The 14,292-nt window shown below is 39.4% G+C and overlaps 2 protein-coding genes across 2 annotated transcripts in view; one reads left to right on the top strand and one right to left on the bottom strand.

The window, feature by feature from the left end:
* LOC308663021 (vomeronasal type-2 receptor 26-like) overlaps window positions 1-14,292 on the bottom strand; it is a gene marked incomplete at its 5' end in the record, with an annotated part of 262,313 nt that overhangs the window by 40,882 nt on the left and 207,139 nt on the right. The gene's annotated exons all lie outside the window — the stretch shown is intronic.
* LOC308661344 (vomeronasal type-2 receptor 26-like) overlaps window positions 1-14,292 on the top strand; it is a gene marked incomplete at both ends in the record, with an annotated part of 31,586 nt that overhangs the window by 4,724 nt on the left and 12,570 nt on the right. Inside the window, 4 exons of the mRNA XM_081316266.1 lie at window positions 2,849-3,082; window positions 4,807-5,098; window positions 5,474-5,583; window positions 12,418-12,651. Coding sequence (XP_081172392.1) covers window positions 2,849-3,082; window positions 4,807-5,098; window positions 5,474-5,583; window positions 12,418-12,651 — 870 coding nt within the window. The remainder of the gene's footprint in view (window positions 1-2,848; window positions 3,083-4,806; window positions 5,099-5,473; window positions 5,584-12,417; window positions 12,652-14,292) is intronic.

Here is a 14,292-nt window from a genome sequence, read left to right as displayed (position 1 = left end):
TGCTATTCCTTTTTTTTTTAAACTTTTACATTCTTTGTATAAATGGCCACTTTTCCCACATTTGCAGCCGCTCTGGGTCCCTTTGACCTACCACTGTCTTCCAAAGGCTTCTTTATTCCTTTGAAATTTCTCTCTTCTAGCTCTTTAATGTTCCTACTTACTGGAATAGTTCTTCTTATTCTCCACTTTCCTCCTGCAACTTCCCTTCCAACATTCTCTGACTTTTTTGCTGCCATGAAGTTCTCAGCCAATTCAACTGACCTGATTCTGGGTTGTGTTCTTGAACCCAAACCCTCAGTTTGATAGAGAGTATCTGTAGAATCTGTTCTAAAATTATCTTCTCTACCACATGGGGCAACACATTGTCTCTCAGGCTATTTACAAGAGATAGAAATTCTTTTGAACATGTAGAACATGTATCTGTAGAATCTGATCTAAAATTTACCACTTTTTCTTTGCTTCTTTCCTCTGGCCTCAACCATTTCCTACTTAGATCTTCTAACCTTGCCCATATTCACAAATCCCTTTCTGTTTGTCTTAAGTGTGGCTCCTGAACCTCTGCCTATAGGGAGTGACATCATATTTATATAGTATTAATCTCCTACACATGAAGAGCAATCTACTATTTATTTTCCTGGAAGAACTAATATAACTTCCCAAGACATTTCCCATTATACATGGGGCAACACATTCCCTCTCAGGCCATTTACAAGAGGTAGAAATTCTTTTGAACATGGTAAAAGAGCCTTGGTGGAGCAGTGGGCTAATGCCTCCTTAAGTAACACCAGCTGCCTGCAATTAGTGCAGGTTCGCATCCCACCAGGCTCAAGGTTGACTCAGCCTTCCATCCTTCTGAGGTAGGTAAAATGAGGACCCAGATTGTTGGGGGCAATAAGCTGAGTTTGTAATAATGCCGCTTGGGGGGGGGGCGAAAGCCCTAATAAAGCAGGCATATACATAGAATGAAGGCTATTGCTAAGCACATTGATTTGTGCTTTAGATTGTAAGCCGCCCTGAGTCTTTGGAGAAGGGCGGGATATAAATGGGATTTAACAAAAAAAGCTTCTGAGTCTTCCATTGCTGAGTGGGAAATTCCGAGCCCCAGGAAACTGACTCATTGTTGTCCTTTCACACCCTTCATTGATCAGAACCATTTTGACAGCATGTAGGTCAAGCTAAGTCTGAGCTACCTTCCACAGCTGCCTTCAGAATTTGTTTTTTAATTGGATTGTTGTACACTGCTCAGAATCACTTTTTGTGACATATCTGGTTATATAAATTTGATTAATAAATCGCTAAGGACATAACAGCAGGGGACTTTGGTGCTCTCTGATCTTGGTTGTTTTCTTGCAGACATTTCATTACCCAAACTAGGCAGCATCATCAGTGCTAAGTGATGTTACTAGCGCTGATGATGTTACCTCTTCGGGTACTGAAACATCTGCAAGAAAACAAACAACCTCAGAGAGCACCCAAGAGTCCTCATTTCAACCCTGAGCTACAAATATTTCTTTGACTGACATCAACCTATTTGGATCTGTCCGGCTCTCCAGGGAGGTTCTTCCACAAGGCAGGGGATGCCAGAGAGAACGGCTGGGTTCTGGGTCCAACCAGATGATATGGTTTCATAGAGGGAGTACCAAGAATCTCCCTGTGCTAGCCCTTCCATGGGCCATATTGGATGCCCAAAAATTAATGACTTAACCCACTCCATTTCCCGACTGATTCTTCACACACATTTAAGCAGGGACCGAAGAGATATCAAACAAATTAGACAAACTTTATAGATACCTAGACCAGTTCAACAGGTTTCATAGGTTTATACCTAAAATTGTTATGCTATCCACATTTTACCTATTCATGAATTTAACTCCAAACATGTAAATAGTTTGCTGTATTTTTTCTATCACTTTATACACTGGTCCCTGACCACAGTCATCTTTTGGTTTCTTCTATTATTTAGTTGCACCTTTACAAACAAATAATGGCTTCTCTCCCAATGAAGAAAAATAACTACTTTTTTCCCCCAAAATTGAAATGTCCCAACAGTAGAACACAAAGTCAAACTTTTCATGACTATAATGAACAAACAAGATTTTCAGGGACTTTGTTTTGGTTTTGTACATTTTAAGAGAGAAGAATATCACATAAACAAAAACAGCCACCCATTTCTTAACAAAGGTAAACTAGAACCAACTCTATCCATATTGAAGATGGGTATTTCAGACTCATGCTAAAGTTCTCTCTTGAGACTGGAATATATCAAGAGATTTTTCTAAGGGATGTTTGGGAAAAAGTTCTCCCATCTCATTCTTTGTCTCATTTTCAGAGTTTGATCCCATTTGTGACTCCTCCCATTCAGCACCTGCTTGTTGACTCACTCAGAGTTTTGAGAGATGATGTCTCTCCTTGTGGCCCTTATCCAAATCATAGTGATTTATTTATTCTCTTGGTGCTAAATCTCCAAAGACAGATATCACACAAACACACTTCCACTATGATATCATATCAAAGCCTTTGTTGGCTAATCTCTTTGCAATGGAAAATCTTGGTTGCATAAGTGGCCTTGAAGGCTTTTAAGACAGGCAGGGGCTGCAGATGTGAAGGCTTGTATAGACTCTGTCTGGATTAGGAAACTTCTGGAGCTTCTGTCTCGGAAGAGGGATTCAATGTCTTTAACCTCTTTATATCGCTGGGTCTTCAAAGCAAGGCATTTAAGACAGGCAGGGGCTGCAGATGTGAAGTCTTGGATGGACTCTGTCTGGATTAGGAAACCTCTGGAGCTTCTGTCTTGGAAGAGGGTGCTGGTTTCTCCCACCTCTTCAAATCACCGTGTCTTCCCAACAAGGCTGGAGACTCCATCAGGAACACAAGTCATGTTGCTGCTTCTGCTGCTTCTGCTGCCCCAAGAAGTTCTGGCAAGTCTCAGAGTCAAATGCATCCTGACTCTGAAGAGGGACGAGGTGCACCCACAGAACCATTACAAGCCAGGAGAATTTCTCATTGGTGGCATTGTCTCTGCAACGAGGATGCTGCTTCTACCATTAAGCTTCAACAAATCTCCTTTGACTCAAATTTCTCTGTAAGTCAAATTTCCTGCACAGAATTAGAGCCTCTCCATTCCACTCTAAGTTCTGAAATCTCAGCCGCCTCTCTTGCAATTAGTGATCTCTTTGATCTGCTAGTTTTTCTCTCTTTCTGTCTCATTTCACCCTTGGTTCATCCTTTTCAGATGATGAACCTGATCTGACATTCTCAAATAAATAATCAGTAGAGATATTTATTATTCTTGACTTTGAAGAAGAGGCATCTGCTTTTCTTGACATTCTCTCAGCAGAGTTGGACTGTGCATGGATGAGATAGGATGGTTCTTCTCTTCTACCACCCTCATGCCCAATAAGGTCACCAGCACAGATAGAAAAATGGAGAAATATTGACTTTTTTCTCAAGTAAAAGTGAAATAAGTTCGACATTTTTTTCTATACCACCAACTAAATGTCTGAATCTCATTTGAGTGGATGCCAGAAATCTAATCATACAATGAGTTAAATGTCAGTTAACTCTTTATTGTGGACATACGAGCAACATAAACACCTCCAGAAATTGAGCACTGACTCCATTTGTTAACAGTCATAGTTGCTCACTTTATGTGTCATTATGAGTGTCTTTGTCTGTATGTGTCCTTTAATGATTCTATATTTCATAATAGGTCAAACTTCCAATTATTAATCATTGGAGAAGTCAATCTAAACTCTTAATCAACAGCAAGAATAAGGGCAAGATGAAGAATAAGCCATAACTGAATTTGAAACTGAATTATGTACAAATGGTGAACACTTAATAAAAATGTATAAAATGTTAAGAATTTGAAACAGAAGATGAATAGGTTAAATTTGCATGACTGAATGCACTATTAAATTTGGATATTACACAGAGATGCAGAGAATTTGGGTAACTGGTATTCGGTTTACACTCTGTCATAGGTTAAGAGATTTTTTTAAAAAAATAAAATGATCTCTTCTTGGTACAGGACATCAGATAAATTATAAAATATGTGTAAGCATATTTCAGACCAATGCAGGAATTGGGAAACACATGGGGAAATATTTTATCATGCAGGGCGGACTTGTGAGAAAGCTCAGAAATTTTAGATATAAATTGACACAACCATGCAAAGAACTTGAAAAGCTAAAAGTTGTGAAGAAATCAGAATTCTTTTTCACTGGGACATCTGAGCAAAAAAATTAGATAACATTCATAATTTTTATATATGGCAACTGTGACAAGATTATTGTTTGCTCAATGATGGAAGGATCGTGGAATTCTCACAATGGAGGACTCAGTTGTGAAAACTGTCCAGTTTGCAGAAATGAAAAATTATCTGTTGAAAAGAAGGTGGAAAATCAGGTTTTTTCTTTTTCTTTTTTTAATTTCTTGGACCTTTTGTTCCTTTCTCTATTTATTTCTTTCCTTTTTTCTTTTGATTAATATTTCATTTTCTTAAACAATTCTTAATAAATATGAATTTAAAAAAGAATTAGAGATAGTTAACAATAACTAGACTAACTCAGAAATAATAAGCATTTAATATTCAAAAATAAAAGGAAAATGGAAAGAATCTCAGAGTTCCATTCAGATAGATGCGATTATTTTTTTTAATTTGTTTGTTTGTTTATTTATTTATTTGAAATTTGAAAATGCCTCCAAAACACTTAGCCTTAGGTGGATTAAAATATAATTATTGAAAGAACAGTTAAATAACATGGCACTTCCACTGATTATGTCCTGATATATTCATACTTTCAGTAATCCAGTAACAGAGTATTGGAAAATTCTATCCTTCCTTTTTGCAATGCAAGCAATCAGCAAGAATCCCAACCTTTCGTTCAATGTCACCCTGGGATACAACATCTATGACAATTATTTCAATGCACAAATGACCTCAGAGGCTTTGCTGGACCTGCTTTCAGAGGGGGAGGCCAATGTTCCCAACTACAGCTGTGGAAGGCAGAGAAACACAGTGGCAGTTCTTGAAGGGGCTGATACTGACACCTCCACCCAGATTTCAGCCATGTTGGGAATCTACAAAATCCCACAGGTGTGTATTTCTTGGGAAGGCCATTTTTGGACATGCAACTTACAGCCAGAGAAACTCTGTTGTAAATGAAGAGCAAAGTTCTATTGTGGGAATTGCATGAAGTAAGGCCGAAGGTTCTATCAAATGGAAGGGAAGGGTCTGAGCAGATAATCCTCTCCCTGGCACACTAGTAATGCAGACTGTGCATCCCTGCTGGCTATTTCCAATAGCCAAATGCTACACTGAAGTGAGAAGGGAGGCAATGTAAGAGCAGAATGAGCAGAGACTACCTAAAAAAGGTTCTTTATTGCGAGGAGTGAAACAATTCCTCCATTAGGGCTAGATATTGTTTTTATGGTCTCCAATAAAAAAGGTGTTTTTTTTTCCCCTTTTCAGATCAATTACGGTTTTGATTCTCTGAGTGATAAAAATCCTTTCTTCTATCCAATGCTCCCTGCTGAAGGACTCCATTACCCAGGGATGGTGAAGCTGGTCCTCCATTTCAGGTGGACCTTGGTGGGTCTCCTTGAAGAGCCAGCGCTTGTCCGAGGACGAGACATCATGTGGCCGGCATGACTAGACGCCAAAGGCACATGGAATGCTGTTAATTGATTCATTATATACCTCTAATAATGAAGGGACGCGGTGGCTCAGTGGGTTAGGACGCTGAGCTTGTCGATCAGAAGGTCGGCAGTTTGGCGGGTCGAATCCCGAGTGCCGCGTAACAGAGTGAGCGCCTGTTACTCGTCCCAGCTTCTGCCCACCTAGCAGTTCGAAAGCACGTAAAAATGCAAGTAGAAAAATAGGGACCACTGCGGTGGGAAGGTAACAGCGTTCCGTGCGCCTTTGGCGTCTAGTCATGCCGGCCACATGACCACGGAGACGTCCTCGGACAAGCGCTGGCTCTTCGGCTTTGAAACGGAGATGAGCACTGGCCCCTAGAGTCGGAAACGACTAGCACGCATGTGCGGGGGAACCTTTACCTTTAATAATGTAGGTTCTGCAAATTACACAAGAAATCATTCAGGTTCCAGGACCTTCCAATTTCATAAACTATAAAAATATAGCTTTTTTTTAGAAAACAATATTCTTCTTACCTTTTTAAGCAATGCTTCTGGGAAAATGCTGCTGGTAACAATTGTTGCCCTAAAAAGGTATTTCTTGAAAGGTGAAAGTACAGAATATTTATTAAAAAATTGTTTTTTTCATTTTACTCAGATACAGAAAAATGCACCAAGTGTCCACATGAAAAATATCCAAATGAAGACAGAATCCAATGTATCCCCAAAGTTATATCTTTCCTTTCTTTTGAAGAACATCTGGGAATCATTCTGGTCTCTTTTGTCCTATTCTTGTTCTTAGCCACAGGATTTATTTTAATTCTTTTCATTAAATATCGAGACACTCCCATTGTCAAAGCCAACAATCGGGACCTCTCTTACATCTTCCTGGTCTCCCTCCTGCTTTGCTTCTTGTCTCCACTTCTCTTCATTGGTCAACCAACGAAAGCCACCTGCCTTCTCCGACAAACAGTTTTCAGCATCATCTTCTCAGTAGCCATTTCTTCTCTCTTGGCCAAAACCATTACAGTGGTGCTGGCTTTCCTGGCCACAAAACCAGGAAACCAAGTGAAGAGATGGTTGGGAAAGAGCTTGGCTAACTCCATCATCCTTTCATGTTCTGCTGTCCAAATTCTCATCTGCTCCATTTGGCTTGGAGTGTCTCCCCCATTCCCTGACTCTGACTTTCACTCCCAGCCTGGAGAGATTATCCTGCAATGCAATGAAGGCTCTATTTTCATGTTGTACATCACCCTCAGCTACATGGGCTTCCTGGCTGCCATCTGCTTCACAGTGGCTTTCCTGGCCAGGAATCTCCCTGGAACCTTCAATGAAGCCAAGCCGATCACCTTCAGCATGCTGGTCTTCTGCAATGTCTGGGTCTCCTTCCTGCCCACCTACCTGAGCACCAAAGGGAAATACATGGTGGCTGTTCAGGTCTTCTCCATCTTGGCCTCCACTGCTGGTCTGTTGGGTTGTGTCTTCATCCCCAAGTGCTATATTATCATTCTGAGGCCAGACTTGAATACAAAAGAGAATCTTATGACCAGACGTAATGTATAAATGTGAGTTAGGGGTATTTCCAGTCTCAAACATTCCAACAGGCCAAGCATAGAAATTGTATCAAGCTGTCCCCCGTACATTAGCTGGGACAATGATTTTGAGCTGAAATAATCAAAGGGCAATTGGAAGATAGTGTCCCCCATACTTACCAAGTATAATTGCAAGATGTCCTCTTTCAAGCAGTCAAATTAACATATTTGCCCTGTGTCTTTAGCATACCTGAAGCCTGAAATGCCATGCCCCAAATATTTGAAACTTGTGCAGTAGGAATGTTGTTGATATGACAGAAATATTTTTGGATAGTTTTGGTTGTCTCAATATTTTTGATTGTCTCAAAGTTCCATTATTTTAGTTTTATCATAGATTCTCATGGGTTAGGATGCTGAGCTTGTCGATCAGAAGGTCGGCAGTTTGGCGGGTCGAATCCCGAGTGCCGCGTAACAGAGTGAGTGCCTGTTACTCGTCCCAGCTTCTGCCAACCTAGCAGTTTGAAAGCACGTAAAAATGCAAGTAGAAAAATAGGGAACACTCTGGTGGGAAGGTTCCGTGCGCCTTTGGCGTCTAGTCATGCCGGCCACATGACCACGGAGACGTCCTCGGACAAGCGCTGGCTCTTCGGCTTTGAAACGGAGATGAGCACCAGCCTCTAGAGTCGGAAACAACTAGCACGCATGTGCGGGGGAACCTTTACCTTTCCCTTTACCTTTTTACTCAAGATCTCATCATCATCAGAAACTTACTGTTTTCTTTTTCTTATTTTAATTTCTACATTTTTAACTTTAAGCATATATATATATATATATATATATATATATATATATATATATATATATATGTAACTGATTTTGTCTTGGTTGAGAGTGTCTTAGTGTTTTCTACTCGCAAAGTATGAAGTTCACAGAAAAAGTATCCTCTTCTCCCCGTTTCTTAAGTTACTACCAGAAAAATCCTTCTTAGGCAGAGTCCATAAAGATGATGCATTCTTAAACCATTAACTGCTAGGAGTGCTTACATAAGTAGGAATCTGGAGTGTAAAATAATAGTAATAATAATGTTAATGTCTTTTTATTTTAAATATTTGACTTTCCACATTACAGATGTAAATGATTGTATTTGAATCTATTTCTATCCTGAAGCTACATGGAAGAGAACTGAGCTCTTTGTCCTTTGTGTATTTTCAAACAAACTGTTCCAAATATTCTATACCTAATATTTGAATGTTCTTCTTCTCCATTTCACCTTGTCACAGGTTCTTTTACATAACCCTTTCTCCTTTCTAGGATATCTCTTTTCCCCTATTGTCAGGAAGGCTAGGAAGAATCCCTGGTTCCTTCTCTTCCTGTTTTTGCTCCATCCTTGTTTTTGCCTTAGGTGGGGCCCTTAGAGTTACTCCCACTAACTTAGTCCCCCTCTTGAGTCCTTTTCTCCGACTCTGACTTTCAGTAAGTGGAAAAATATATTCCAGTTACTAGGTTACATGGCAAATTAGATAAAACTTCTGCCGCCATTACCTGTTCCTTTCCCTGTGCCTGTAATTTGGGTTTGACCAATGCAACCATCTCAGTCCATCCAAATATATTTGTAAAAGGTGTGACACTACCTTTTTTTTACTAAATGAGTTTATTTATTTATTTTTTATTTTAATCCCATTTATATCCCGCCCTTTTCCGAAGACTCAGGGCGGCTTACAAGCTTAGCAATAGCCTTCATTCTATGTATATGCCTGCTTATTAGGGCTTTATTACAAAGTCAGCTTAATTGCCCCCAACAATCTGGGTCCTCATTTTACCTACCTCGGAAGGATGGAAGGCTGAGTCAACCTTGAGCCTGGTGGGATGCGAACCTGCACTAATTGCAGGCAGCTGGTGTTGCTTAAGGAGGCATTAGCCCACTGCTCCATCAAGGCACTGCACCAAGGCAGTGTTATCAATGTTCCTCTACTCCCAGTATCTACTAAGCCTCACAAAGTCACCCCAATAACTTTTGCTAGGATCTTTTTTTTTTTTTCCTCAGAGACCCTTCCACTACTGAAGCCATTCTTTTTTTCCCCCTCTTGCTTCTACAGTCTTTGGATCAAGGACCAATTTCCCCCACAGTTGCATATTTCCTTCCTGTTTCTTTTGAGTATCCCTTAGGTCGAAACCAATATATATTTTCCCATGGGACAGTTGCAGTATCAATTCTCAAGCTTCCTCCAACGATTCTGGATTGCTTACCTTTAATACCAGCAAAGCCATCATAGGTTCAGGTCCATTGTGCCGTTTCCTGAAATGGTAGATTTTCTTTTCTCTGGACTCCCAACTCAATTTTGCCATTTACTTGCCCAGTTCTCTGTAATATGCAGGGACCTTGCCACTTAGCCTAAAGTTTGCTATTCCTTTTTTTTTTTAACTTTTACATTCTTTGTATAAATGGCCACTTTTCCCACATTTGCAGCCGCTCTGGGTCCCTTTGACCTACCACTGTCTTCCAAAGGCTTCTTTATTCCTTTGAAATTTCTCTCTTCTAGCTCTTTAATGTTCCTACTTACTGGAATAGTTCTTCTTATTCTCCACTTTCCTCCTGCAACTTCCCTTCCAACATTCTCTGACTTTTTTGCTGCCATGAAGTTCTCAGCCAATTCAACTGACCTGATTCTGGGTTGTGTTCTTGAACCCAAACCCTCAGTTTGATAGAGAGTATCTGTAGAATCTGTTCTAAAATTATCTTCTCTACCACATGGGGCAACACATTGTCTCTCAGGCTATTTACAGGAGATAGAAATTCTTTTGAACATGTAGAACATGTATCTGTAGAATCTGATCTAAAATTTACCACTTTTTCTTTGCTTCTTTCCTCTGGCCTCAACCATTTCCTACTTAGATCTTCTAACCTTGCCCATATTCACAAATCCCTTTCTGTTTGTCTTAAGTGTGGCTCCTGAACCTCTGCCTATAGGGAGTGACATCATATTTATATAGTATTAATCTCCTACACATGAAGAGCAATCTACTATTTATTTTCCTGGAAGAACTAATATAACTTCCCAAGACATTTCCCATTATACATGGGGCAACACATTCCCTCTCAGGCCATTTACAAGAGGTAGAAATTCTTTTGAACATGGTAAAAGAGCCTTGGTGGAGCAGTGGGCTAATGCCTCCTTAAGTAACACCAGCTGCCTGCAATTAGTGCAGGTTCGCATCCCACCAGGCTCAAGGTTGACTCAGCCTTCCATCCTTCCGAGGTAGGTAAAATGAGGACCCAGATTGTTGGGGGCAATAAGCTGAGTTTGTAATAATGCCGCTTGGGGAGGGGGCGAAAGCCCTAATAAAGCAGGCATATACATAGAATGAAGGCTATTGCTAAGCACATTGATTTGTGCTTTAGATTGTAAGCCGCCCTGAGTCTTTGGAGAAGGGCGGGATATAAATGGGATTTAACAAAAAAAGCTTCTGAGTCTTCCATTGCTGAGTGGGAAATTCCGAGCCCCAGGAAACTGACTCATTGTTGTCCTTTCACACCCTTCATTGATCAGAACCATTTTGACAGCATGTAGGTCAAGCTAAGTCTGAGCTACCTTCCACAGCTGCCTTCAGAATTTGTTTTTTAATTGGATTGTTGTACACTGCTCAGAATCACTTTTTGTGACATATCTGGCTATATAAATTTGATTAATAAATCGCTAAGGACACAACAGCAGGGGACTTTGGTGCTCTCTGATCTTCGTTGTTTTCTTGCAGACATTTCATTACCCAAACTAGGCAGCATCATCAGTGCTAAGTGATGTTACTAGCGCTGATGATGTTACCTCTTCAGGTACTGAAACATCTGCAAGAAAACAAACAACCTCAGAGAGCACCAAAGAGTCCTCATTTCAACCCTGAGCTACAAATATTTCTTTGACTGACATCAACCTATTTGGATCTGTCCGGCTCTCCAGGGAGGTTCTTCCACAAGGCAGGGGATGCCAGAGAGAACGGCTGGGTTCTGGGTCCAACCAGATGATATGGTTTCATAGAGGGAGTACCAAGAATCTCCCTGTGCTAGCCCTTCCATGGGCCATATTGGATGCCCAAAAATTAATGACTTAACCCACTCCATTTCCCGACTGATTCTTCACACACATTTAAGCAGGGACCGAAGAGATATCAAACAAATTAGACAAACTTTATAGATACCTAGACCAGTTCAACAGGTTTCATAGGTTTATACCTAAAATTGTTATGCTATCCACATTTTACCTATTCATGAATTTAACTCCAAACATGTAAATAGTTTGCTGTACTTTTTCTATCACTTTATACACTGGTCCCTGACCACAGTCATCTTTTGGTTTCTTCTATTATTTAGTTGCACCTTTACAAACAAATAATGGCTTCTCTCCCAATGAAGAAAAATAACTACTTTTTTCCCCCAAAATTGAAATGTCCCAACAGTAGAACACAAAGTCAAACTTTTCATGACTATAATGAACAAACAAGATTTTCAGGGACTTTGTTTTGGTTTTGTACATTTTAAGAGAGAAGAATATCACATAAACAAAAACAGCCACCCATTTCTTAACAAAGGTAAACTAGAACCAACTCTATCCATATTGAAGATGGGTATTTCAGACTCATGCTAAAGTTCTCTCTTGAGACTGGAATATATCAAGAGATTTTTCTAAGGGATGTTTGGGAAAAAGTTCTCCCATCTCATTCTTTGTCTCATTTTCAGAGTTTGATCCCATTTGTGACTCCTCCCATTCAGCACCTGCTTGTTGACTCACTCAGAGTTTTGAGAGATGATGTCTCTCCTTGTGGCCCTTATCCAAATCATAGTGATTTATTTATTCTCTTGGTGCTAAATCTCCAAAGACAGATATCACACAAACACACTTCCACTATGATATCATATCAAAGCCTTTGTTGGCTAATCTCTTTGCAATGGAAAATCTTGGTTGCATAAGTGGCCTTGAAGGCTTTTAAGACAGGCAGGGGCTGCAGATGTGAAGGCTTGTATAGACTCTGTCTGGATTAGGAAACTTCTGGAGCTTCTGTCTCGGAAGAGGGATTCAATGTCTTTCACCTCTTTATATCGCCGGGTCTTCAAAGCAAGGCATTTAAGACAGGCAGGGGCTGCAGATGTGAAGTCTTGGATGGACTCTGTCTGGATTAGGAAACCTCTGGAGCTTCTGTCTTGGAAGAGGGTGCTGGTTTCTCCCACCTCTTCAAATCACCGTGTCTTCCCAACAAGGCTGGAGACTCCATCAGGAACACAAGTCATGTTGCTGCTTCTGCTGCTTCTGCTGCCCCAAGAAGTTCTGGCAAGTCTCAGAGTCAAATGCATCCTGACTCTGAAGAGGGACGAGGTGCACCCACAGAACCATTACAAGCCAGGAGAATTTCTCATTGGTGGCATTGTCTCTGCAACGAGGATGCTGCTTCTACCATTAAGCTTCAACAAATCTCCTTTGACTCAAATTTCTCTGTAAGTCAAATTTCCTGCACAGAATTAGAGCCTCTCCATTCCACTCTAAGTTCTCAAATCTCAGCCGCCTCTCTTGCAATTAGTGATCTCTTTGATCTGCTAGTTTTTCTCTCTTTCTGTCTCATTTCACCCTTGGTTCATCCTTTTCAGATGATGAACCTGATCTGACATTCTCAAATAAATAATCAGTAGAGATATTTATTATTCTTGACTTTGAAGAAGAGGCATCTGCTTTTCTTGACATTCTCTCAGCAGAGTTGGACTGTGCATGGATGAGATAGGATGGTTCTTCTCTTCTACCACCCTCATGCCCAATAAGGTCACCAGCACAGATAGAAAAATGGAGAAATATTGACTTTTTTCTCAAGTAAAAGTGAAATAAGTTCGACATTTTTTTCTATACCACCAACTAAATGTCTGAATCTCATTTGAGTGGATGCCAGAAATCTAATCATACAATGAGTTAAATGTCAGTTAACTCTTTATTGTGGACATACGAGCAACATAAACACCTCCAGAAATTGAGCACTGACTCCATTTGTTAACAGTCATAGTTGCTCACTTTATGTGTCATTATGAGTGTCTTTGTCTGTATGTGTCCTTTAATGATTCTATATTTCATAATAGGTCAAACTTCCAATTTTTAATCATTGGAGAAGTCAATCTAAACTCTTAATCAACAGCAAGAATAAGGGCAAGATGAAGAATAAGCCATAACTGAATTTGAAACTGAATTATGTACAAATGGTGAACACTTAATAAAAAATGTATAAAATGTTAAGAATTTGAAACAGAAGATGAATAGGTTAAATTTGCATGACTGAATGCACTATTAAATTTGGATATTACACAGAGATGCAGAGAATTTGGGTAACTGGTATTCGGTTTACACTCTGTCATAGGTTAAGAGATTTTTTAAAAAAAATAAAATGATCTCTTCTTGGTACAGGACATCAGATAAATTATAAAATATGTGTAAGCATATTTCAGACCAATGCAGGAATTGGGAAACACATGGGGAAATATTTTATCATGCAGGGCGGACTTGTGAGAAAGCTCAGAAATTTTAGATATAAATTGACACAACCATGCAAAGAACTTGAAAAGCTAAAAGTTGTGAAGAAATCAGAATTCTTTTTCACTGGGACATCTGAGCAAAAAAATTAGATAACATTCATAATTTTTATATATGGCAACTGTGACAAGATTATTGTTTGCTCAATGATGGAAGGATCGTGGAATTCTCACAATGGAGGACTCAGTTGTGAAAACTGTCCAGTTTGCAGAAATGAAAAATTATCTGTTGAAAAGAAGGTGGAAAATCAGGTTTTTTCTTTTTCTTTTTTTAATTTCTTGGACCTTTTGTTCCTTTCTCTATTTATTTCTTTCCTTTTTTCTTTTGATTAATATTTCATTTTCTTAAACAATTCTTAATAAATATGAATTTAAAAAAGAATTAGAGATAGTTAACAATAACTAGACTAACTCAGAAATAATAAGCATTTAATATTCAAAAATAAAAGGAAAATGGAAAGAATCTCAGAGTTCCATTCAGATAGATGCGATTATTTTTTTTAATTTGTTTGTTTGTTTATTTATTTATTTGAAATTTGAAAATGCCTCCAAAACACTTAGCCTTAG

The sequence above is a fragment of the Vipera berus genome (assembly GCF_964194415.1).
Source record: "Vipera berus genome assembly, chromosome: 2".
Taxonomy (NCBI): domain Eukaryota; kingdom Metazoa; phylum Chordata; class Lepidosauria; order Squamata; family Viperidae; genus Vipera; species Vipera berus.
Note: the sequence above shows the minus strand (reverse complement) of the source record. Positions and strands in the feature narration are given on the sequence as shown.